The sequence below is a fragment of the Barbus barbus genome, assembly GCF_936440315.1.
Source record: "Barbus barbus genome assembly, chromosome: 30".
Taxonomy (NCBI): domain Eukaryota; kingdom Metazoa; phylum Chordata; class Actinopteri; order Cypriniformes; family Cyprinidae; genus Barbus; species Barbus barbus.
Window position 1 is genome coordinate 15609009 of NC_136758.1, and position 26132 is coordinate 15635140.

Genomic DNA, 26132 nt, shown 5'->3' on the forward strand with positions numbered 1-26132 from the left:
TATATATATTGTTTGTAAGTTTAAAACCTTGTTATTCATTGGGTGAATCTCATATTCATTAATATAACTTAAACTAATTTAACTTAACATTAATATAAAAAAAAATGATGTCCATGTTGCACTTATATATTGTTCAGCAGATTTAGCATTTTAATTGTCGAAATATGTAAATATAAAGACCTTCATTGTAAATAACTTTGTTATTTATCCCTTGCAAATTTACCGACGTCCTCCGGTGGGACCTGAGGGCCCCTGATTCAGTTAAGTTAATTTAAGGTATGGGACCTTTTATGTAATTTATTTAAGACATGAATTTTGCATACAGGTGAACGTTGCATAACAAATTTGCATAAAATGAACCTGAATTTATGAAACATCTGATAGATCGCTCTTATACCCAATTAAAACACTGGAGAATTTAGATCCCGCCTTCTATTCCCTCGTCGTCTATCCGGATTGGTTGAGCGACTCCCGGAGGGACAGGCGTCTGTTTCTTTGTGCTAGACTCCCCACAGCCGCGAGGAGGTAAATATTAATAATATTTTTATAAACACAGCAGAAGACGGTGAATGAGACCAATGCATGCAATTTATAAATGTTTAATACTTTGTCATAATTAGAATGAATACACTGTAATGAAGAATTGTGGTTTTCCTGGAGTTTGATAAGCAGAGAAAACAGCTCGTGTCGCTAGCAGTAGCATATTAGCTAACCAGTGGATGAGGGTACCAGTTATTTTCTTATTTCCTCATATTTTCAAAATGTTTGTCAGCGACTTGAGAAAATACATTCTTTAACATCTTGGCCCACATTCAGAGCTGCGATTTGGTGTAGTGATCTTAAATATGTGCGGTACAGCGTTTGTCTGCTAGCTCTATTAACGCAGTTAAACTTGTAAAACATATTCAAGACGATTATTTATTGCGTTTGGCTGCCGAATTTGTGATCTTGTGATAATAGTGTTTCCACGGTCTATTGAGCAGAGAAATTATGCCAAAATATTGTAAGTTTAGCAAGCTTTAAAGAGAAAATCAATATACAAGGTTTACCCTCATCTCTAATCTCCACTCATACCCGAAAAGCTTGTGTCTTTCCAGCATTGCCTGTTTGTTCAGAGCAGGTGCACAAGTGCGACATTAAACTTATGCAAACCTCATGTGTTTTGAGCTTTCACAACCATTGCTTCATGTGCTCTGTGTTAGAAAACAGTACATTATTTACGTTAGGTTTAGGACCAAAGTGTGGAAGGACTCTAAGATGTTCATTATTAATATATATGTAGATTTATATATAGATAGCATGTTGTATTGTCTCAGTTCATATGTTCTGGTTACCTTTTTTTGGTTCAGCTCTTGTTTCTTCATTTTAGGAGAGGCTTCTTTTATCTGTAATGCTGTCCAGTAAGAAGTCAGACCCAGGTTCCTCCGCTTCCTCAGGGAGTAACGGCGGAGACCGTGCTCCTGAAACCCTCTCTGCTCCTCAGGCTGGTCCAGCTGGTCCCTCTGGCCCAGGTTTAGCAGATGTGAAAAAGAAAGAGAGAGCCTCTCCAAGTGGAGAACCAGGTGGGCCTCCTCTCTTGCACCCTCCTGGACCAGGAGGGGTTGATCAAGACTCTGCAGAAGGGCGCAGGACCAGTCGCCGTAAAAGAGCAAAGGTAAACATCTCTTATGAACTTTTCCTGTTCTTTGAACAGGGATAATTGAGCCAGGCCTATATATTTAGCAGAGTCAAACTGAGACTACTACTCCTGCTACTTTTTATTGCTCTGAAACTTTAAGTCCCTCTAATTACTAATCTAAATATGTACTTGTAATTGTATATTTAAAAAAAAATCCAACATAAAATCTTTAAGTAAAAACTGGATGGATCATTACTAGAAAAAAAAAAAAACAGTTGTGATGTTTTGTCTGAGTAGGGAATAATTGTCATGTTTCACCCCAGGGGAATCAGAACGAGGTTTTAATGAAGCTTTTATTGTGCCTCCTGCTGCAGGTGGAGTACAGGGAGATGGATGAGAGTCTCGCTAATCTGTCGGAGGATGAGTATTATTCGGAGGAAGAAAGGAACGCCAAAGCTGAAAAAGAAAGGAAGCAGGTGATTCCTCCACCAGCCCCACCAATAGAGGAGGAGAATGACAGTGAACCTGAGGAACCATCAGGTATGGAAAGAGGTTGGATTAATCAAATAATTTTCATCTTTTACAGAATTTTAAAAACATTTAAAAATATTTCAGGATGCTTTTGGTCATGAATGTTGTGACTTCTCAGGTGTAGAGGGGGCCGCCTTCCAGAGCCGACTCCCACATGACCGTATGACATCACAGGAAGCTGCATGCTTCCCTGACATTATTGGTGGACCACAGCATACTCAGAAAGTGTTCTTATACATCCGAAACCGAACAGTGAGTTCACAGCTGGAGACATCATTTTGTTCTAATTAAAGGATTTTAGCTTAGTTTTTTAAAGCTGATAAGCAGTCTTATTGACTAATAATACACTGTTCTAAAGTCTGAGCTCAATAAGTTTTTTTTAAATTAATACTTTTATTGAGCAAGACTGCATTAAATTGATATTAATTAATACTTTTATTGTGCAAGACTGCATTAAATTGATAAACTGCACAAACTGCACACAAGTGACAGTAACATGTTACAAAAGTTTTCTATTTCAAATAAATGCTATTCTTTTGACATTTCAGTTTATCAAAGATAGTGAAAAAATGTATCATGTTAAGCAGCACAACAAACACTCGTGTCTTGAAAAACACATCAGCTTGTTAGAATGATTTCTGAAGGATCATGTGACACTAAAGACTCGAGTAATGACTGCTGAAAATTCAGCTTTGACATCACAGAAATAAATGACATTGTAAAATTGTAATAGTATTTCACAAAATGTTCCAGGACTGAGTTTGGAAGTAACTGACCCCAAACTTTTAAATGATAGTGTAGATTATATTCAAAGTTGATTCAATAGAAGCATTTCAGAATCATGTGTTTTCCAGTCAGTTGTGAAAATGTCTTCTCTCGAATGTTCAGCTTCAACTATGGTTGGACAACCCCAAAATCCAGTTGACCTTTGAGGCCACTGTGCAGCAGCTAGAAGCTCCATACAACAGTGAGTCCATTTCACCTGACATTGCTCTGATTCCAAAATCCTTTCTCTGAGAATTCTGATGTTATTACACTTCACCAAATACATAGATTATATTGTGTGTTTTAATATTTATGTGTATATTTTTAATTTGTCTTTGGTTCTTCTCTGCAGGTGATGCTGTCCTGGTGCACCGGATACACAGCTACCTGGAGAGACACGGGTTCATCAACTTTGGAATCTACAAGAGAGTAAAGCCTCTACCAAGTAATTGAGACACTCGATGTTACAACAGAGCAGATCTAGATATATAAATATCCAAGCAAACAGAATGACAACAGTACAAGTCTTTTTCCACAATCACATTTAATTTGTCTGGTGTAGAGAACAATGACAGCTTGTTTGCAGCAGGCATTTAAACAAACAAATGGTACTAATGTAAAGACAGAAAGGGTAATAAACCACAACACAGAAAGCACTCTGTTCTCAAGTGTTGTTTTAATTATACTCTCTTATGATCTTGTAGCAAAGAAAACTGGAAAAGTCATAGTGATTGGAGGTGGGGTGTCAGGCCTGGCAGCAGCGAGACAACTGCAGAGTTTTGGGATGGATGTGACTGTTCTGGAAGCAAGAGTAAGTACATACTGCTTTGAAACTCTACAGCTGAGACAAGTTTTTTATTTTACAAACCTTAATTGTTCTTGGTAGGATCGTGTAGGAGGGAGAGTGGCCACTTTCAGGAAAGGGAACTATGTAGCTGACTTGGGTGCCATGGTGGTGACTGGACTGGGTAAGAATGATCAAATACTCCTCTCTCCAGGAGGTGGCACTGTTGACTATGAAAGACTCATATGTTTAGGCAGATATCTCTGAGGTTTTGCAATAGTTTGAAATGGAATCTCTTTTAGGTGGAAACCCCATGGCTGTAGTCAGCAAGCAGGTCAACATGGAGCTGGCCAAGATTAAGCAGAAGTGTCCGCTCTATGAGGCTAATGGACAAGCTGTGAGTGCTTTTGAAACAAAAATAGACACGCATCATATTAGGATTCATACATTTTTATAATATTACATGTGCGCCAATGTTCTGAACTTAGGTAGAAATATAAGTATGAAGTAATGTAATAAAAGTAATTATTAAAATAGGGATATAATGGGAAAACTCACAATTTGATGTACGGCATCCCTAAGACCTCAGTGCTTTTACAGTGTTATAGTGCAGTTGTTTTTCAGACTAGTTAAACTTGTTTAAAAGTCAGTGCTCCTTCCATTCTCATCTGATCGGCATCTTAATTATGTTTAAAGTCAAGCACTCAGACTAACGAAGAACAAAAGAATAATCTAACGGTCTCTTTCTCTCTCTCACTCTGCCCCCTCTTAACCCCCGGACATTTTCTCATTGCTACATCCCATCCATCTTTTTTGTTTTTATCTCTCACTCACTTTCACTCCATTTTCATTTCTTAAACTGATGGATTGCCCTGGTTATACAGGGAGAGCGCTGCACAAGTGTAAGTATTTCTGTTTATAATACCATTCAACATATGTAATTAGAGGAACTGTTCTAATGGATTTATTTGCACACTTCGAAACAAAACCCAGTGATAACTGCTTATTCAATACAGGTTTATGACTTATGAAAACTTGATGGAAATGAACACCTGTTTAATAGCAGACATCCTGCTTTCATAATGCGTTCTTATCCTGTAAATTTGTCAAGTTAATTATCTGAATTGTTTAGTGATACAACTGAAATTATGAATTAAGCTCTGTGTGTCAGTTAAAGTCAGTGTAATCCCTCAGGGAAAATCTCCATTAATAAAATGGCACAATTAGTTTTTTTTGACACAATTTCAATTCCAAGCACAACATTGTTCCAAATTTTTTTCTTATTAATTTTTTTTGTGTTTAGCACATGCACATAACACACAGATACATATACATCATATATTAAAACTATGACAATGTATTTATGGATAGATTATCCTCCATAATATGAAGTGTTTTGAGTTTGATTGATTGCTCATTTAATGGTTGTACTTGCTCAAGGTCCCTAAAGAGAAGGATGAGATGGTAGAGCAAGAGTTCAATCGCCTGTTAGAAGCGACATCATACCTCAGCCACCAGCTCGACTTCAACTTTCTTAACAACAAACCTGTGTCTCTGGGACAAGCACTGGAAGTAGTCATACAGTGAGTGAACTCTGTGTTTATTTGCTACATATTTTGTTTCTGAGAGTTGAGAATCAAGAGTAAAAGCAATTATTGTCCTTAAAAGTGAAAAGATAATAGCATGCCATTGACGTTGCTCATCTCTGTTCAGGCTGCAGGAGAAGCATGTGAAAGATGAACAGATTGAACACTGGAAGAAGATTGTGAAGACTCAAGAGGAGCTCAGAGACCTTCTGAACAAGGTCTCTGCATGCATGTACTACCTCATTCTGTTACAGCTTACTCATCACACACAATTAATTTAATTGTGCCTGCTCTTGTTCAGATGGTGGCTACTAAGGAGAAAGTGAAGGAGCTGCATCAGCAGTATAAAGAGGCCACTGAGGTGAAGCCACCCAGAGACATCACAGCTGAGTTCCTGGTGAAGAGCAAACAAAGAGACCTCACATCACTTTGCAAGGTAGAAGACCAAACTCACCACATTGACCGAATCCACATGACCTCACCCCACACTGACCATATAAACATTGTGCATGCTTACACGTATAGCAACTCTTATAGGAAACAGCGTCAACAACAAATTCAGATTCTGTCTTGGTTAATTTCTCAATCCCATTCCAGCGGCCAAAAAAAATGGTTTGTGAAAACTGCATTTCTGTTCCTTTCAACTTATCCTTTTTGTCAAATTAAATCTGATGTCTAATTTAAACAAAAGTCCGAAGCCTTAAACTAATTTGTTGTTCTAGAAACTGACCAGCTCGCCAGCAATGCTGATTGCACATTCAACAGCCAAGTATCTCTCACGATGTCTCCTCGTGAAGTGACTGCCGACACCTCTGGATCCGTCATGCTTAATCTTAATATCTTTTTACTGCACAGCAGTGTTTTCCAGCCATGCCAAACACCTCTGCGCTTGGTAATGGAGCATAATACCATTTCAGCCTGCTGTTTCAGTTGGGTTGTTTTAGTACTTTTTCCAAACCGCAGTCTAACACTGCCGTACTCCCTTTAGCGCCCACAGAGTCGAAAGTTAAATTCCTAACTTAAATGGTCTTAACTGGTGAGATTTTAGCATGTTAATTCACATAATCACTCTCAATTGTAGCCCATTAGAGGCGTTCAGACCATTTACGGTTGAAACATGAATTTCGACGCACAAGGGTTTGACTTCATTTGAAACTTTTGAGATACTTTTAGTGCATGACTAATGCAGATATGGCGATAAACCTTTCAGATGAGCAAAAATTTCAATGGTTTTATTTACACTGTCATACACTCAAATAAAAAAAAAATATTTTACATATGCACTTTGGGGTTTTAAGATTTAAAAAAATGTAAAAAGTCTCTTATACTTAACAAGGCTGTACTTGTTTGATCAAAAATATATAATATTTGATATACATTTAAGTTCTGAATAATATTAATTAACTACATAATATATGAACTACATCATAACTGAATAATATTAAATAACTTGCTATATGGTTAGGATTAGGGTTTGATTTAGGGTTACTTGCATGTAATTATGCATAATTTATTGTTATTATAATAGTAAGTACATGTAAGATGTGTAACAAGGATACCTTAAAATAAAGTATTACCAAAATATATTTATACTGTAACTACATTTTGTGGAATATTATTACAATTTAATATAACTGTTTTGAGTTTTATTCCATTTTCAGATGTAATTTATTCTTGAGTTGGCAAAGCTGAATTTTCAGCACTTTTTACTGCAGTCAGAAATCATTCTAATATGCAGATTTGGTGATCAAGAAGCATTTATTATCAACGTTGTAAACCGTTGTGCCACATAATATTTAAAGTTTAAAAGAACAGCACTCATTTGAAATACTTTTTTGTAATGTTATGTCTTTACTCTCACTTTTGATCAAATTAATACATCCTTGCTAAATACAAGAATTAGTGAATATGCTTTCACCTTGTGTGGAAAATAATATCATAGAGTGCGCTTGTTGATTTCATGCGATTTAAAACCTGTTCTTGCTGACTGTAACCATCTGACAGACAGAGAAACTATAGCAGGATAATTGTGTGATGTGGTTTTGGGGGAGGGTTTTCTTTAAATAGTCATGTGCTGGTTAGATGGGTGAACGGCTGGCCCGCTCAGAGAGGGATGACTCTGCCCTCTGGGATGAAACCACTGCCCTCAGCCGTTCAGCAATGAGTGTACACCTCTGAAAACCTCACACTGGGGTGCTGGGGAGATAGGAAGGTCTTATTTTGAACTGTTCCATGTTCATTGCTAAGAATAAACTTCTGGTCATACAAATTTTGTGGCTAATGTAAATTTCGTTCTTTTTTATATATATATTTTTTTTTATTTTAACTGTGTAAAAAGTGTGCATTTGATTCACCAATGTTGCGTCACACATGCTTTCTTTAAAATGCATTATTATCTGCATTGTGTCAGCTATTGACCACCCTGCTCTCTAGATAAAGGTATTGCCATCTTTCATTTAAAAACCCACGTGTGCTGATTTGTGATCCTGTCCTATTGCTGCAGGAGTATGATGAGCTGGTGGAGATGCAGGTAAAATTAGAGGAGAGACTGCAAGAGCTGGAGGCTAACCCACCCAGGTAATCAAATACAACACATGACCCACTGAGGTCACATTTACATACCTGTCTATCCTTCCAAATGGAGTCCAAGTAATATCATTCTGGATCTCTATTTCAGTGACGTTTATCTGTCTTCGAGAGACCGACAGATTCTTGACTGGCACTTTGCAAACCTTGAGTTTGCCAACGCTACACCTCTTTCAACACTCTCGCTCAAACACTGGGATCAGGTACAGCATGGCTACTTTTTTTTTTTTTTTGCAAAGCATCTTTCATGTCTTAATAGTGTTTGTTTAACTCAACTTGTAGAGAATGGTGCTCAATATGGAAATGTCATAGGTTTGATTCTCAGTCAAATCTGAAAACAAAGCTTGCTTCTGCAACCTGTCCCTTTTACTTTTGTGTTTGAGTAGGACGATGATTTTGAGTTCACGGGCAGTCACCTAACGGTGCGAAACGGATACTCATGCGTCCCAGTGGCTCTTGCAGAGGGTTTGGATATCAAACTCAACACGGCAGTGAGACAGGTCCGATACACATCATCTGGTGAGTCAGTCAGTCCAGCTCCTGCTGTTTGGGACTATATTTTGGTGTGATTGTGTATTTACATTTATGACCATCATTTCCTCCATGTCTCAGGTTGTGAGGTGATTGCGGTGAATACCCGCTCCACTACCCAGACGTTCATTTATAAGTGTGACGCCGTGTTGTGTACTCTTCCTTTGGGAGTGCTGAAGCAGCAGCCGCCAGCCGTGCAGTTTGTGCCGCCTCTGCCAGAATGGAAGACGGCTGCTATCCAGAGAATGGGCTTTGGGAACCTCAACAAGGTATGAATAATTCCTGTTTATTCTTTTGCAGACGGGAGGGTGTTGATGTAATAATGACAATGCTGGCCTGTATCAGCATGGGACATTTTATGTGCATATCTAACTAATCCACATTGGCTAAAACAGAGTGAAGCTTAGGGTTGAACTGGTTAGGTCAAGTCATTTTAATATGATAGATATAGGTGTGTATTCAGTGAGTACTTAATGAATTTACCCCCTCACATATTGAGTGTCCAAGATGCGTCATCCTCCCCCTCTGCACTCTCTCTCTCTCTCTCTCTCCCCCCTCACTTCATCTCCTAGTTCAGCTGCAGCAGAAAAATACTGCAGTATTATGCAATTGTCCCGCTCCATTTCTCTGTTTTTGTCACAAGAGGGCACAGTGTGGTACCAGATTAATTCACAGTTCTGCTATATCAGAAACAGCTTTCTGCATACACCGCAGGATGTCAGAAATGTTCATTGAAACGCTTTTTCATTGACTCCATTGAAAACAAGCATCATTTAATACTGCATGTGCTTTTTTATTTTTATCATTTTGTATCTAATCTCTCGATTGTAGCTTTAGGCTTCTTTGTGGCATTTGCACTGTATTGTCAGTTGTTTTCCATTGTAAACATCTGCTAAAATATTTGCATGTGATTAAAAAAAAATTGCATTAGGAAGGTGGTGTAATTTAAAGAGGCTCGTGAGTGGACTTGAATACATTTCAGTTATGTTGATGCAGCATTGGACTGCTAGTGTTTGAATGGGGTTTAATTAAAGGGTTAGTTTACCCCCAAATTAAAATTCTGTCAGTTTCTTCACCCTCATGCCATTCCAAACCTATATGACTTACTTTATTTTGTGAAACACAGAAGATATTTTGAAAACTTTGGTAACCAAACAGTTTTGGTGCCCATTGACTTCCATTGTATAGGCAAAAAAGGGGAAATTTGCACAGGAAAATGTTCCACAGAAGAAAGTCAGTCAGCTATATTTAAAAAGACCCATTCTGTCCTAATCTTTGTTGTCCTTGTCCTAGGTGGTGTTGTGTTTTGATAGAGTCTTTTGGGACCCCAGTGTTAACCTCTTTGGACATGTGGGAAGTACCACGGCCAGTCGAGGGGAACTGTTTCTCTTCTGGAATCTCTACAAAGGTAATCATCCTTCAGTTTAAGGATGCTTCAGTATTAAAGTTTAAGTTAAAGTTTTTGTTGTGGTTGTATTTGTTATTTCTTTATTTTCTTTATTATTCCTAGACATATGATTATTATCATTATTGGCTGTTGATGTATTAGTTAAATTAAATAAAACCATTTACATTGGTTAGACTTTGTTGTCTGATCCCTCTTTTGTTTTGTGGCTTTAAATGAGCGGGTCATAACACAGAACTGGGGGCTCGTCCGGGATAGCTACATGTATAAATAAATGCATGTTTTTGTGTGTTCACCTGTCCAAATGAGTAAACTTCAGGTAGTTAAAGTTTCCTCAGCTGGGTTTATAATCCTTCCTTTGAGGCACTGTTTGCTATTTTAGTTTATTTTTCCTTTCTTATTTTTGTTATTTTGTTTATTTTGATGTAATGGATGATAATGCATGGGGGAAAAAATGATCACAACATTATTTAAAACACAAACAATAGATATTCATTTTGAGATTTGCGAAAGACTACATCTTACCATGCTATTCAACTATTTGTGTCTTCTCAGCTCCCATTCTGCTGGCTCTGATGGCGGGAGAGGCTGCAGGCATTATGGAGAATATCAGTGATGATGTCATTGTTGGCCGTTGTCTGGCAATTCTCAAGGGCATCTTTGGAAGCAGTGCAGTACCTCAGGTGAGCTCGGATGTGCCAGAATATCTTAATTTGTAGTTCTTCACTGTGCAACAAAAGCTTGTGTGAAATAAGTCATGAGAGGAAATGCCAACCTAAACCTAATGAAAAGAGTTCAGTTCTCTAATATATCACACACTGAGACTCTTTCCCGTGGTATGGAGCATCTGGCTCTGCTCCAACGACAACAAACCGACTATGTGTTCTGTGTCTGTCGTCATGGCAGCCAAAGGAAACGGTGGTGAGTCGCTGGCGTGCCGACCCTTGGGCCCGTGGGTCTTACTCGTATGTAGCAGCCGGCTCATCTGGTAATGACTATGATCTCATGGCCCAGCCCATCACACCTGGTCCTGCCATACCTGGAGCCTCACAGGTGAGTGTCATAACTTATTCCTCATTTCCTCTGAGATGCTCTTGTCAGCAGAAGCAGATGTCATGCTGACTGTGTACGTTTCGCAGCCTGTTCCACGTCTGTTCTTCGCCGGAGAACACACGATCAGAAACTACCCTGCCACGGTCCACGGTGCTCTGCTGAGTGGGCTGAGGGAGGCAGGAAGGATCGCCGATCAGTTCCTGGGAGCCATGTACACTATGCCACGCCAAGCCACTGCCAATCCAAACTCACAGCCGTCCCCAAGCATCCAATAAACATCTAAACCCACACATGATGCGCACAGAGAGAGAATGTGAGTTGGGGATTTTCAGCAAAAGAATGTCTTGCTAGATAAAGAGCAGGCGGGCCAAGTAAGGACACCGGGTGACTCCTTAGACTGGGAATGTGTGTGTTTGTCTGCGTGTAAGAACATGCCTTTAGGGAAATCATTCACTAATCTGGTAGCTGGAGATTTAAAGCAACCCTTCACTCATTTACTTTCTGCTGCTGTAGCTTTTCTGGCTAAATTCTATGGCATCTAAAAGGACAGGTGGATGGTTCCAGAAGAATTCGCAGGGAAATTTCGGAATTTACCTGGAATGATTTGTTCCCCACTGAGGCATATATAAGAACAGGGACCATTATTCACACGTAACGCAACACATGTGAAGTCCTCGATCACAAAGTATCAGATGTTTCAAGGCAGAGCATTAATTACAATTGTAAAAACCAAATTGGAGATGGATATGGATGCATTGGTTGAAATCCAACTGCCTACCCAACCTATTCCTTTCTATTTTTTCAGAATATTAAAAAAAGAACAAAGAAAATCAAAAGCAAATGTTATGACTTTGCTATGTCCCTCACTTTGTAGCTTGAATGTTTTTGTTAGGAAAAATTGCTTATTAGCTGGAATGCACATGAAGTTTTGCTAATATGCCTGTTTCTGTTAAAATAGAATATCAGTTATAGCTTTGTATCTTTCTTCATTGGCTCATGTTTTTCTTAAGTTTTATTATGTGTTCATTGTCATTGCAATCTTTTTTATATTTGTGTGTTTTTGGTAGGAAAAGTAAATGTGAAGTCTGCTTCATACCCCCAGCTTTCTGGTAGTTTATGGTTCTTTGTGGATTTTTCTTTTTTCTATTTATTCATTTCAGTATCAGGTTAGCATTTAATAAAGAGGTGGTGTAGAATGAATGCATACTGTGTGTTCCACTGTGATGCTTTTATTTTATGTAAACGTTAAATGTACATTTTTCACATTCTCCTTTAAAACATGTTGAGAACCTTCTGGTTTTTTCCATTTTTCAGTGCTGCGTCTCACATTGACTGCGAACAACCTCACAAGTTTGCCGCCTTAGGTCAGTCATGTTAAAGTTAGTGTAAAATAAAAGTTCTAAATGAATGTTCTTGATCTTGCTGTAAATTTATCAATGAGTGTTTCATTTTTTACCATTTTTAATCAAAATGTAAGAACTTCAGGTAAAATGACAGCCTTCTTTCTGGCAATGTATGCAGGACAACTCCAATCATTCCAACATTAAAATCTTAACCTCATCTCAGCCCTGCGCTCCTTTCTGTTCCTTGAGGTGCATTCCGTTTACCATCGTTTTGTGAAATTTTGGGTGTGTGTAATCCATAATTTCTATAGGGATCCACATATAGAATACAATATTTTGGTTAAACACTCTCTTAACCTGCTTCTTTACCCTTTTGCTCATTTTTCTTCTTTTGGTTATGGCTGTTTCCTTCCCATTTCTGGCTGCTTTGCTTTTTTATTCTTAGTTTATCCAGTCTCTTCACATGTCATGCTGCCCAAAGGGCTTTTTTGGCCTCTCTTTTGGCTCTCTCTGTTCTTGCCATAACCCCTCCAGGCCTCTGGCCTCAGCCCCAGTTTGTGTGGTGTGGGCCCTGGCAGCTGCACTGCATTGTGGGAGTCTGAGGGACCTGAGCTGATATTGGTCCCAGCAGTTTGGTTCATGATTAGAGCCTTGAGCAGCCTGCACCACGATGCCACAACCGTACTTTAATTCATAATACTGCAGTCGTCCAGTGGTTTTGATAATGTGAGTACATTCGGCTCATTGACCGCAGGGCCGAATCACCCTCAAATCATGTCTATTAGATATTACGGTATTTTGTGGATGCTTTTATGTTGAACTGTTAACTGCAGGCAACTTCAAGACCAGTCCTTCTAGATTTATTGACTTTTCTAGAGCCACAAAGTTAGCTGGTAGCAGGAAATTATGCGTGAGCTGCACAGGAGAGACTCCATAGCCATAATCTGGTTGCATAATATTAAAATTGACAATTCAACTCGTATTTTAACACCTATGACGTACTGCAATATTCTCAAAGACACCTGGATGACCTCTGGGATCTCTGATCAATATTTCATTGCGTTAGACTTGGAGGATGTCTGTTTTTGAATGCGATTTCTGATGCACAGGCATTGCAGTAATGGGTACACGAGCATGTCAGAACTCAAACCTGACTCATCCTGTTCACAGGCAGATGCTACTTTTAATCACCCACACACTACAACATCTTCACAATGTGCCCTTCAACACAGAAACCCCCCCACACACCCTGCAGCCCAGAGTGTAGAAACATACTTCCCATGAACTAAAATACTCCCGCATGCGCACAGACACTCATACAACACCTTCACACTCAGATAGACCGTCTAATGTTTCATTTTGTTTTTAATCACCTAGTCAGTTTCATGTTAGCGCTCCATTAAAATGCTTTTAAACTCTTCTTCGACGGGAACAAGACTGACTTCAGTCTTCACTTTTCTAACTTATCCATTTTGAATGTCTTTCAAAATACTGTCCTATTAGGCTGATAAATCTCAGTCTCAGAACAGGATTAAAGCTTTGAGGCGTTTCAAGGACTTGGACAAACAATAGTGAATTCTGATGCTGAGTGAACTCTTAAGTCTGGTTTTAGAGTTAATTGCAGCATCCTGCCAGATTTATGGTATCTTTCCCTCTAAATAGTCTGTTGCTTTATTAACTCCCTGAAATAGTCAATGTTACTTATCAGTACCAAGCCATAAAATACAGAACATAACGTTTACTTTACTATGTACTGATGCCTTAAAAAGGAACAGTTCACAAGTCATTTACTAACCCTCGTTTTGTTCCAAACTGTTCACACCAAAAACAATAACTATATTAGTGTTCACACCAACAGACGATAACATTCAATTAAGTATAAGTGAACGGGTGCAATTGTCGCCAACCTCTAAAAAATGCTCACTTTCTTTAACGTTGTCTGGATTTTGATTGGCTGTCAATGTTTTAATCGTTTATCAGCTGGAAAATAAAATGTTCTGAAAGTGATTCCAGTAATAATGCTGTATAGTTGTGGTGTGGACTTAACTATTCTCATCATAATTATCATTCTTGAAGTAAACGGGCCTTCAAATTCCCAGTGAATTTTTGAATAATATCCAGGATTTTTTTTTTCCCTTATAAAATGTGAATCAGGCTCTCAAGCTTCAAAATGACAAAAATACATGGGTAAACCCCTCATTTTTAGGCATAGCCTACACCTAATGTTTACGGTCATGACTGGAATATAGTGTTGCTTATTCTTAACTGAGGAGTTGTATTTAGATTGATCTATCTGGCACCACACAAAGAATGTTCCTCCAACTGAAATCAAAGGGGTGTGAGTCAAATATACTGAATATCTATCAAATTCCTTTGCTTTGTGTTTTTATTGCGCTGTTATTACCAATATATGTATTAAATGACGGCGGAGCTTCTTGGATGTACATTCAGTCCATCATGCCTAGTAATCAGCTGCCAGCAGATGAACTGACAAAAGACTCTAGACAAAAACCTGTTACAAACAAGTTGCTTTTATTATATTAGCTGGAATACATATAGTCTGCAGTTCAGCCTAAAGAGATGTCCTAGCTCCATGCACAATGCTGAAACATGTTAAGCTGAAACATGCACAAATATTACAGTACAAAGGTGTAAGACTGAAACGGAGTGTGTTATTGCTGACACTGAGAGGCTGAATACAATGAGCATGTTCACCTGTGTCCTCACCGCAGGTTCACGCTATACCAACATCTGTTTGATAACCATTCTGTCTCCCTTCTTTAACGATGCAGGCCTGTATTTATATGTGCAGTGTCTTTGAGACAGTGTAAGCAAATATCAGTGAATTTTAATTCAGTTACTGTGTGTTACAGCATGTTTGCGTATGTGTGTTTAAGGCCTGAAATCTGTCTTTGGCAGAGCTTTTAATACGGCACAGGAGATGAATGAACCCTGAATGAACAGAAGGGAAGCCCACAGTCTGAGCGGTTAATAAAAGATGAGAACAGCACAGAACTGAACCATACTGAGCCTCTGGCTCAACATATCAATCTAACTTTACATAAGTACTTCTCATAGAATGAAAGGGGAAAAAAGCAACATTTGAAAAGCTGGTGAATTAACACTTTTAACTGAGTTTGCTAATTTTAATAGTTCATACAAATTATGAATAAAACATTGAAATTATAAAAGAAAAAACTCTCCAGGAGCCCAATAAGGTACACATCTACACAATAAAAAAAAGGGAAGGGGAGGGGATGGGGGGTTAACATATCTTAAACATGGCCCACTTTACAAAATTACAAGATACTTTTAAATAAAACCTATACGATTGTAGTTTGAGAAGAAAATAAGCAGATAAAGAAGGAAGAGCTTGTCAACAGAAATATTTACCCTTTTAATTTCAATAATGCTTAAGAAGCTGTTTGTTTCCTTGTAAACTACAAAAATATCTTGGAATGATTTTTGGCACATTACGTGTCAACTGAACCAGACGATACAGAGCACTTGACCATACAGAAAAAAGAATAATGACAAATTAAAATAAAACACTTTGCAGTCTATACGAATATTGTGGACAGTCCATTTGTCAACCCCAAAAATACAAGATCTGTCTCACAGTTGCTGCAGGTGAACTTATTCTTTAATTCTGGCCAGTGCACAAACACGTACATATATACACATCTTTGATGGCTGTACAATCAATTAATTAGGGGGAAGTGAATTAGGGGAAAAACAAGCATATTAGAAAATGACATCCATAGAGGTTGAGGAAAAGGTTAAAAGAGTAATTTACGGTAAGTGCTGGTTAAGTGCAGATTCTGGAGGGATATTTCATGACACCGTGACCTATTTTTGACCTTTCAGGACCAATGCCGGCTCACAATGCGGGTATAACACAGCCTTTAAAATTTATCTTCTGTACATTCAATATTACTTAATTGCTTATAAACGACATTTAGAAAAAAATAACTACTCTCCTCAATAAGGCTTAGAAAATTATCACTAAAAATGATTCAAAACCATTCTGAGTCATCATCACCAACTGTCAGAAGCTAAACATGGTTATGCTTACTGACTGGTGTCATAACTAGGTTAAGATTGACCTCATAACTGTACACAAAAGTGACGTAGATGGGAAAACCTTGATGTAGGGAGATATATTTTCATGATTTTGTTTTTTTAAACGAACAGTATGTGAAACTATATAACCTTTGATCTGTTCTGAGACGTGTAATCGAAGCTCACAGCCATTATTTCCACAGAGAGCTAAAGACAGAAGTGAAGGAATGAAAATCAGAGACATGTGTTAGATGACTTCTGAGGGCGAACGGCACACTGACACATTAGTAAATGGGGTTGAGAAATGAGGAAGAATTCCTTGAGAATTGCGGTTTCAGTCGGCCTCTTTAAAAAGACCTCTTTCAGAAACTTTGGACTGTCTTGTGAGCACATAAAAACTATGGTTTCCGACAGCTGCGGTTGCACGTTGAAGCCGCAGAGCAGCCGAGAGACCTTTGCCTGGCCGGGGGGTTGGGAGGGAAGAGTCTGCTGGTATTTCCAGTACAGAGTCGCACTATATCATCACATACATTTGGGTCATGCTGCAGTTTTAGGATCATGTTTGCAAGCTTTGAGCGGGCACAATTTTATTATCGAGGGATTTACAGTTCTTAATGCCTCAAACTATTACATGTTGAAAAATGGCTAAAACTTTACAGAATCCACACTGACCCCCCTGGTTCTTCTTGGTACCACACATGGACACCATCCAAAAGAGTTGGCCATTCACCCTTTCTGCTTCCTCTTTGGATTTTTTTTTTTTTTTTTTTGCTGCCAGCTGGTCTCACTTCCTCATAAGTTATACGCCCATCAAATGCAGCACTGACCTCCGACCTGCAGCCAACCCGGGGGTTGTATATCAGGCCTGCTGCCACTGCTTTAGCCAGCTAATAAAATGGCTTTAGGGACCGGCAGCTTGGATTACAGCAGCTCAGAGCACTAAGGTATTCTGAGAAAGCAAGGGCATGAGATACAGGAACCAGCATGTTCGCTTCAGCCCAAGACCCCTGAACAGGAAGTAGAGGTGAAGTCTGGGCAATGCATTTGGAAAGAGGCATGCTTGGTTTTACTGCGCAGAACAAAGCAGAAACCAAAATTTGTGAAGTACAAAGCCACACTACCGCCTGATGTCTAATGAGTTATTGAAAAACTTTCAGAAATTAATGAAAAAATATGAACTATAAATGCTGTATGGTGTAGAAAATGAAGTCTTAGTTTTATGTTGGGTGGTAAAATCATTACATTATTCGTTACACTTTAAGCCACGTTATGTGTAGTGTCTCCATTTCTGAGGCATAATCCAAACCTAAGCTGTAAAAACATTTATACATCAGAAATGACTGATTTTCAGAAGGATCTAGTCTGTTTTTGTACTTTATAAAACTGTTTTAATGATTTAAGTGCAATTACAAATTTATTAGAACGACTTAAATAAAATAGATCAATCGATAGACAAAAATAAATTTCCACTCGTGTTTCAAAGACTCCATCCAGCCCAAGCAGAGCGATGAATACAGGACACAGAAGCACATGAAACCAGAACAAAGCAAAACTGACCATGATGGTGAGGCGTGGATCTTTTTAAAGCTGTAATAACCAAGTGAGATGCTGCAAAGAAAGCAAACTGCCCACCTGAACATCAACTCCCAGAAATTTACATGTACAGCATTAGATTAAAACAAACAGAAAAATAAAACATCCCACATTCCAGTGACATTGGAGACTGAGATCATCTGTCGGGCCGAGGGATAATAGACCCTTCGCCGTCATCGTCGGGTTCAATCAAGACACGGTATTGTATAAGAGAGATATTAATACACACAGACACTTTAGAGGATTCAAGGACAAGAGGAATCTGAGCCTGAATGAGAAAATAAATCATTGGCGGCACTAGAGTTTAAAACCTAATAGAAACAGTACAAGACATTTCAACTGCAGTAGCTCTATTCAATAATATTTCCGCACGAGGACAAAGTGATGGGCATTCCGATGGTGAGGTCGTTTGTCCAGGCACAGGCATTCCTAACTTAAGCATTCTGGATCCTTTGTGGTGTCATGCTAGCCACCTTCAAGGCTTAACCAGCTTAACAGCTGAAATAACTGAAAACACGACCCATCTAGGTTTTTTTTTTTTTTTTTTTTTTATTAGACTGACTCGGACCAGCAGAATCCCTAACGCTGGTTTCCTGTGACACACTGAGAATTCGGATCAATGTCTTTCTGTGCAAAGTTTGCGAGTAGAGTCGCAGAGCGGCTGTGAGAAGTCCGCTCTGAAAATCCTCCGTAAATGTCCAGCATTTGGGTTAATCCCGGTTAGCTACCGAGATGGACGAGGTCCCATCCAGATGAGCTCTAGATGATTGGATTCTTCTCTAGCTGGTTTGGAATCCAAAGCCAACATCCCTTCAGAGCTACTGAGACGGGGAAGAGTCAACATGCAGATGCGTTTCCCAGCTTTTTAGTGTTGGTGGTCCTGTGCATTCGCTATGCTGGTTGTGAGACCATCAAATCCAGTTAAAGAGATGAAGATGAAGGAATTACACAAACTAGTAAAAGAATACAGTTCAATAGACATGATCAGATACAAGGAGCAAATTACAAATGAGATCAAATAAACTTGGTCACCAGGCATGAAAAACTGGGTATATGTACATTAATGCATACTGAAGACTTAGCATGTGGTTGACTACTGGCTCTATGTGTGAACGCCTGGATAATCAATGAATTTTAGCTGTGTTAAATAATCCCAATGAATTCCTGAATTAAACACCATCCAGAAAAAAAAGTGATTGTCAAACTACTTAAAAAGCCACAAGCTGTAACTTGCTCCTTGTGAAAACACATGAAACTCAAGTTTGGACCTGTGGCACCAGAGAGGACTGTCCGGGGTTCTCAAAATGCTGATCCAAAGCCCCTTTCACATCCTCCAAACACCAAGACAGTCACATGTCTGCGCCTCTCCCTTGTCACATCTGAAGACTTTAAAACACTACGAGGAGCAGAAGAGGATTCATCGCTGTAGGAACATGTGACTTCTGTTCCCAAACGACAGCTGAAAGATGGTGAATCAATACAGGTGTTGTTGATGTAAGAGCACGATGAGGAGGTTCCCAGGGGTCACTGCCTGGAAATCTGTTCATCTGATGGTCTTTAAAGATATGGTGTAACTGAAGAGATGAGATGAGCTTCATTCCTTACGCACAAGAGCCGCTTTGAGATGTAAGAACTGAGGCAATAAAAACACACGAGGATACTTTAGGTCAAGACTCATTAACATGTGAGTAATTAGCTTCTAGCTTGCTTTAAGTATAACCCAGAATCCTCTATGGTATCTAGATTTAGATAAGTTTAACTGAATAAGTTTAAGAAAAACACCTCTATTTGGAAATGTGGGTAATCTGGGTCAGTTGTCCAAATGGCGATTTGACCATGACCGGCTTCCATCAGCTATGCGGTTTCTGCTAGACCACGCTCCACGACTCCCAGACCTATCGTACAGGTCCACGTCACCTGCGGGCTGCCTTTGCCATGAGGATGGAGCAGTTTCTCGATCGTCTGCAGACTGGGAAGAGAACAAACATACAACAAATGTGATAAAGCATACTAATGATTTCAATTGATTTATTTAGCCACCAAATTCTGTCATTTTCTGAAGGGATATAGACCTGTCACAATTGCCTGACTGTGAAATTTTCATCTTATTATATGCAACATTACTGATTGTGGACATAAAATCCCTTTATTTGAATGGCAATATATGTAACTGGCATTTAAAGCAAATAAAGAAATTCCATGAAATGCAATTTTTATTTCTCTCTTCAGTCATATATTATACAATATTACTTTTCCACTCAATTGTGATTATTGTATAAGATGCATTAAAAAATAAAATTAGAGACTGACAAAGAGCATTTTCTAATGGATATAATAGATACATTTATAGAAATTTTGAAGACTTTCCGTGACTTTTTGATACCTTGTCAATTTCCACAAATTTTTCAGGCTGATATTTACAGGTTTTACGCAACTGTAGGAACATGTATATATGTGACCCTGGACCACAAAACCGGTCTTAAGTAGCACAGGTATATTTGTAGCAATAGCCAACAATACATTGTATGGGTCAAAATGATAGATTTTTCTTTTATGCCAAAAATCATTCATATTAAGTAAAGATCATGTTAGTAATATGCATTGCAAAGGACTTTATTTGGACAACTTTAAAGGCAATTTTTTTGCACCCTCAGATTCCAGATATTCAAATAGCAGTATCTCGGTCAAATATTGTCCTATCCTAACAAACCATACATCAATGGAAAGCTTGTCAGCTTTCACATGATGTATACATTTCAAAAAAATGGTCCCACTTCATATTAGGTGGCCTTAACTACGGTGTATTTACATTTAAATTAATAATTTGGTGCAATGCACTTATTGTGTACATACATGTTTTTACATTGTACTAATATTTTTTTAAAACACCTATATGTAATTACATCTGTAATTAATTTCTGATTACAATTATAATTACATTGTTGACCCATCCCTCACATCTTAACCCACCCTTTAACCGACCCAAACCACCAAACCTGCCCCTAACCTCACCCGTATACCACCTCAGTAGCAGCAAAAGTGTCTTGCAATACAATATGACCACAATAAGTACATTGTACTTATTTTTTGATGCAAGTACATAGTGGTTAAGGCCACCTAATATAAAGTGTGACCCAAAACATTGACCCTTATGACCAGTTTTGTGGTCCAGGGTCGCATATATCATGCAAGTTTGGGTTCCAAAATGTAAAAAGAAAGAAAAAAGAAAGAAACAGTGTGAACAACCAAGCAAGGACCTAAAGAGAACTATTTAAACTAAACTAAACTATCTATAATTAAAATCTTTATTGTCAATTCCAACAAAGGCATAAGTATCAGACCAAACATTTATTAGACACGTCAGAAGAGAGAAATTGCTCAGACCGCAGAGCAAGTCCTAATATAGAACGACTATTGTCTCTTTTCTTTACCATGAAGGTGGAGACTTTACACAGCCAACCAAATGGTTTATGACGTCAGTTATAAAAAGTTCCCAAATGAGGCAGCAGGATATGCCACACACTGCTGTGGAATTTCGTACACAGCAGACAGATGCTAATTGTCCATAATAGGGCTTGAGGCCTGCTGGGATATGAGAAGTGGGTGTACAGGAAACCAGTTACGATGCATCGGCTGCCAAATGGGCAGGCACAACCTTGCAACTTCCTGTGCCACTCAGGAAGGGGCAATGGGTGGAAACGACCCAAGCACAATCTTACAGAAAGATGTCATGACGGAATGGATTCCATGTAAATCCATGGTACAGGAAAACATTATGTGAATAATGTGAAGGTACGGCTTGGAACTGTAACTTGCTTCTTGTGGTAGTCCTGAAATAGCAAATGTCTAGAGTTTCTTGCTCTCTTTTTTAAATTATTGACTGGCTAACATAGATCAAGCGTTTATGTACTCCGTAACAAGAGCAGAACATGTGGCCTGTTACAAAAATAAATTTGAAATTCTGTCTTTATCTATATTCAGTGCGATTTATGTGATTATGTGAGTTAAGTATCCTTTTAAAAGTTTTTTTTTTTTTATCTAAAATTCAGTGCAAACTAATTTAGTTTATAAAAAAAAACATTTTAAAATACAGTGGAAAAAGAAACAAAAGGTAACAATAACATGGTATTCTTTTAATGCCTATCATTATCATTCAAAATCATGGCATACTGCATAACAAAGTACTGCAGTATTACCTTCTGATATACTTACTGTACACATTTAATTTGTGTATGCAACATTTTTATAAACTCTAAAAATGATTAAAAGTGAATAACCAATTCTATTTAGTGCTATATATTTTTTTTTTAAATCACACTACACAGATGCCAGTAACCAAAGTGTTATTATATTATGTAAGCAAAGTGTTATATTAATAAGTAGCTAATGGTTGCCTGCCTAAGCACAACTGTCCCATATTAATTTCCAGTAAAAAAACTAAACAAAAAAAAAAAAAAAACCTGTGATCAAAATTCCTCCATAAAGCACTCCAGATTTGTGTATTTATATACGCAGGATGAAAAGTCATTCCAGCTCTAAACATAACATGACATCTGGCCAACCAGGATTACTTTACTTTATACTGCTCTCCACGCAGCAGGAGTATTAATGACTTTAGCACATATATTTGACTCACATAGGCTGTGTCAGAGACATGAAACAGATGACCTTGATCTGTGAGGACAGTCCAGGACACGTGCCTTCATTAATAATGGAGGAGATAATACCTCTGCCCCCATCAGCACAACGACACCACATCATTGATGGACAGATTGAATCTCCCTCTAATCACTGTGGTATTGATCTTATATAAGACACAGTCTGCAAATCCATCTGAAGGTTTAAATAAAGACATCCAAGGTAAAATTATTCCACTAGATACACTGAGATAAAAAAGGAACCAGGAGATGTGATACAGGTCCAGAGACATAAATAGAAATAATGAAACCAACAATTCAATACTGCATTCACAGCTGTGACCACATTTCACTTAGCAGATCTGCTTTACTAGCTGAAGTCTGCGGAGTTTACAGGGCAACTCGTAATTATCTACAAACAGCTAAAAAAGGAACAAATTCTCAGTTTATAGGGTTTCTTCATTTAAACATTGATCATGTTGTGTGTCACAATCATAGTGATAACCCTGAGTGAGGTATTTATTGAGATGATTAGTATACATTCAGAGTTAAAAAAAAAAAAAAAAAAAAGGAAAATCACATGAGTTGGAAATAAAGTTGAATGCATGCCTGACCATGGCTGATTAGATAAATCCTTCCTAATGGACTCCAGATTGAGTGGGAATGGATAAAGTTTGCTTTCAATCAGTTGCTATACTGAGAATATGTAGTTGCTTCTTTAACTATCAACATTTTTATGTCCTAGGAGTTGACTTGTATTCAAACTAAACGGGCTATATTTATGCAACTTTTCAATTTAATGTGTAGATTTTATTGTTTTAGACTTGACCCAGACTTTCAATCTTAAACTATGCAAATCCATTATAAAATATATTTTACATATTTAAAAAATTGTGTAAAAAAACAAAGTGTCACTCTTTACACAAAAAGTATGAAAATATTATTCCATATTTAGTATATATACAAATTCTAGCTGAGAAATTTGCATTATCAAGACAAAGGAGTGAGTTATTTTATTCTAAAATATTTCATTCACTATTATTAAAAATTTGCCATCACCATCATGGCAAAAATTACATAGTAGTGGAAATGAAAACGACTGAACTCAGAATTCTTCTGTGACGTATGAGTAAACACTGTTGGATGTAGTAGAAAAATTAAACAAACTCCCGAGAGAGTGTTTTGATAGAGTTTAATTTTTCCCACAAGGCAAAAAATGCACACAGTTGAAGAAAGGGCCATGTATACATATTTTTATCTGTTTTTCCCCCTTTCAATTTTAAAGGTTTACGGTACAAATCACATTTACATCTACAGATGGAAAGACGCTTTAAGCTGAAAGAGATAAAAGATTAAGGACAGAGAATCGCCGACAGAGAGAAATACGAGAGAATGAATGATTGTGTGATCACAATAGCAGTATATTAACTTACAGCTGCAATGACAGCATGAGGAACCATCTGTAGTACAAAGAAAACTAACCTTCACTGAGTGATAGAGAGAAGAGAGTGAGACAAATGATCTGACCTCTGGTTATGCAAGTGCTAGAATTCACTTGTGCATTAATCTTTCGGCTTTCTCAGAATAACACACATTCATCAGAGCAATAGACAAAAAAAACAAACAAACATGGCATGAAATAGAACGTGAGAAAGAGAGATTGAAGAAAAAGAGGCAGTTTTTGTTTTTGAAGTGCCAGGAAGGGGCCATGTTTGAAGGCCATCTCAGTGAGTTAATTAGGTCTTTGTGGCTAAATTTGTGGGCTGGTCTGTTTGAGATGTTTAATCAGAGGATGATGGTAATGCATGGACTGATAGGATGCAGCTCTATTCTCTTACTTGTATTCTCAGAAAGTGAAAAGGCTGAAAGCTAGTGAAAAGGGCCAGCGTTCCCTGTTTTGTTTTGACTGCTGGGGTGACGCCAGACTCCAATTGGTTTAACTACTGAGACAAACACTGCCCGTTGACCTGACTAACAGTTTTGTTGAAAACAAAGGCATGGCCTCTGACCTGTCCTTCATTAGCTTTCAACACTCTTTACATGTATCAATATCTTACAAAGAAATATTACTTCCAAAAAATCAAAACAGCTTTATTCATATAGGCCTAAATATATAAAAAAAAATGTGTTGGGACCTACATAAAACTGGCTGAACCCATTCATTAGGATGTGTCCACATAATGTTCGCCATTCATTTGGAGTATTATACCACTTTAAAAGGAAGCAAAAATATTAACTTGAAGACTTCAACCTGATCATAAAGTTCCATACTCTGCAAATAGCGATGTCAAGGAAAAAGGGGGAAGAAAGCAGGCTTAAACTACTAATTAAAACAATAAGAGCCTAGTTTATTAATTCACACTTCAGCTTAGTCTTGCATGTACTTATGATCTATTCAAACGCCAAAGACATAGACCGGCTACAACTGGAAAACAATTTCCTGGTTAGGATTCCATATCAAGAAAAACAGAAGAGAAAAGTTACCTCAAGGGCCTATTTTTCTCTTTCGGCAGACAGAGAGTGATCTAAAAATATTTCATGCTTACAAAATATCTGTTCTCTTCACCTTCTTCCAGATGCAGAGGATTACAAGAAAAACTTCCAAATCAAACAATAAAAAAAGTGTTATATTCCGTGGCTAAATATTAAAACGTATTAATTATATTAATAATGAATAATAAGAATTAAAATGGTGGCTACATATATGTGCACAGACCTGGGGTGGGGGTTGGAGGCGTGGGGGGGAGAGAACACAAACTACCTAGTGAATAAACAAGCAATATGCTGAAACAAACAATGCTGACCTAACCTCAATTTTACCAGGATATTTTACGTAGGGATGCTCCGCCCGATCAGCTACTGATCGCTATCGGACAATATCGCTTTGGAAAATATGATTGGTGGTCTCTATAAAGGCCGATCTCAAGCTGACGACACGCCGACATGCCGTGAGCAGTTTGGAATGATATGCAGCGTCTCAATCTCTGTACGGCATGGGTAAAATAATTATAATGCTGAAGATGAGGTACAATTCATATTTCTTTATTAAATAACTTACAAAGTAACTTTCAAACAGCATGAATGAATCAATGCGCGCTCACTATCTTTCCCTCTCAAAATGTGCAAAAACCTTTAAAATCACCACATCGCGTCTGCACTATAAGTGAAATGCATGCTGCACAGTTGACACTGGAATTGTCACTTGCACAATCGTGTCGCATCTTCAATAAAGTTTATAATTTGCATTTCTTTTTAAGTCTTGCCAGTGTTTAAGCCATTCAGCACTCACACACTCTAGAGACTGTGCGCTCATGCACACTCGAAGTCCACACACATATAACCAGTGTTGGGGAGTAGTTAACTACAAGTAGCGACACTACTAACTTAACTACATTTTTCAGTAGCTTGGCAGTAGCTCAGTTGCTTTTTAAACAGTGTAGCTTTTCCAGTAGCTAACTACTTTTTGCAGCAAGTAGCGGTGTAGCGCGAGCAAAAGCTACATTGCGTTTTGTCGAGCCTGCGCGAATCAGCGCGATGCAAGGATATTCTTCTTGTTTGATTACAAACTCATTTTTTGCCATTACCGCCACCTGTTGTTTAATCACGCATCTTGCGGCTAACGGTTCACTGACGTACAG

The 26132-nt window shown here is 38.1% G+C and overlaps 2 protein-coding genes across 6 annotated transcripts in view; one reads left to right on the top strand and one right to left on the bottom strand.

Annotated features, from left to right (window-relative positions):
- Window positions 1–471: 471 nt before the first annotated feature.
- LOC306850580 (lysine-specific histone demethylase 1A-like) lies at window positions 472–12419 on the top strand. 4 transcript variants are annotated; one of them, XM_079386274.1, is made up of 21 exons: window positions 472–525; window positions 1370–1654; window positions 1993–2170; window positions 2268–2401; window positions 3038–3116; window positions 3267–3359; window positions 3619–3725; window positions 3801–3882; window positions 4001–4095; window positions 4583–4600; window positions 5139–5281; window positions 5412–5502; window positions 5586–5720; window positions 7788–7861; window positions 7962–8073; window positions 8257–8389; window positions 8483–8670; window positions 9695–9809; window positions 10362–10489; window positions 10713–10859; window positions 10946–12419. In XM_079386274.1, exons 2-21 carry the CDS (start codon window positions 1391–1393, stop codon window positions 11132–11134), a joined length of 2505 nt encoding a protein of 834 aa, XP_079242400.1. In that variant the 5' UTR covers window positions 472–525; window positions 1370–1390; the 3' UTR covers window positions 11135–12419. The 4 variants fall into 4 exon arrangements, with proteins under 4 accessions (XP_079242400.1, XP_079242402.1, XP_079242399.1 ...); XM_079386276.1 differs by having other exon boundaries at window positions 474–525; window positions 1993–2158; XM_079386273.1 differs by having other exon boundaries at window positions 478–525; window positions 1370–1653; window positions 1989–2170.
- Window positions 12420–18408: 5989 nt separating this feature from the next.
- The window catches only part of LOC306850757 (leucine zipper protein 1-like), a 42952-nt gene continuing 35228 nt past the window's right edge, over window positions 18409–26132 (bottom strand). For both annotated transcript variants that reach the window (XM_079386605.1, XM_079386606.1), the window contains exons 3-4: window positions 19640–19826; window positions 18409–19490 (exon numbers count right to left, since the gene is read on the bottom strand). In XM_079386605.1, coding sequence (XP_079242731.1) covers window positions 19668–19826 — 159 coding nt within the window. In that variant the 3' untranslated portion in view covers window positions 18409–19490; window positions 19640–19667. The remainder of the gene's footprint in view (window positions 19491–19639; window positions 19827–26132) is intronic.

Excerpts from the sequence above, each read along its gene's own strand:
- LOC306850580 (XM_079386273.1), top strand. The coding sequence starts at position 1,391 with ATGCTGTCCAGTAAGAAGTCAGACCCAGGTTCCTCCGCTTCCTCAGGG. Across the intron at positions 5,282-5,411 it reads GCACTGGAAGTAGTCATACA|GCTGCAGGAGAAGCATGTGA; the intron begins GTGAGTGAACTC and ends ATCTCTGTTCAG. Across the intron at positions 8,074-8,256 it reads CGCTCAAACACTGGGATCAG|GACGATGATTTTGAGTTCAC; the intron begins GTACAGCATGGC and ends GTGTTTGAGTAG.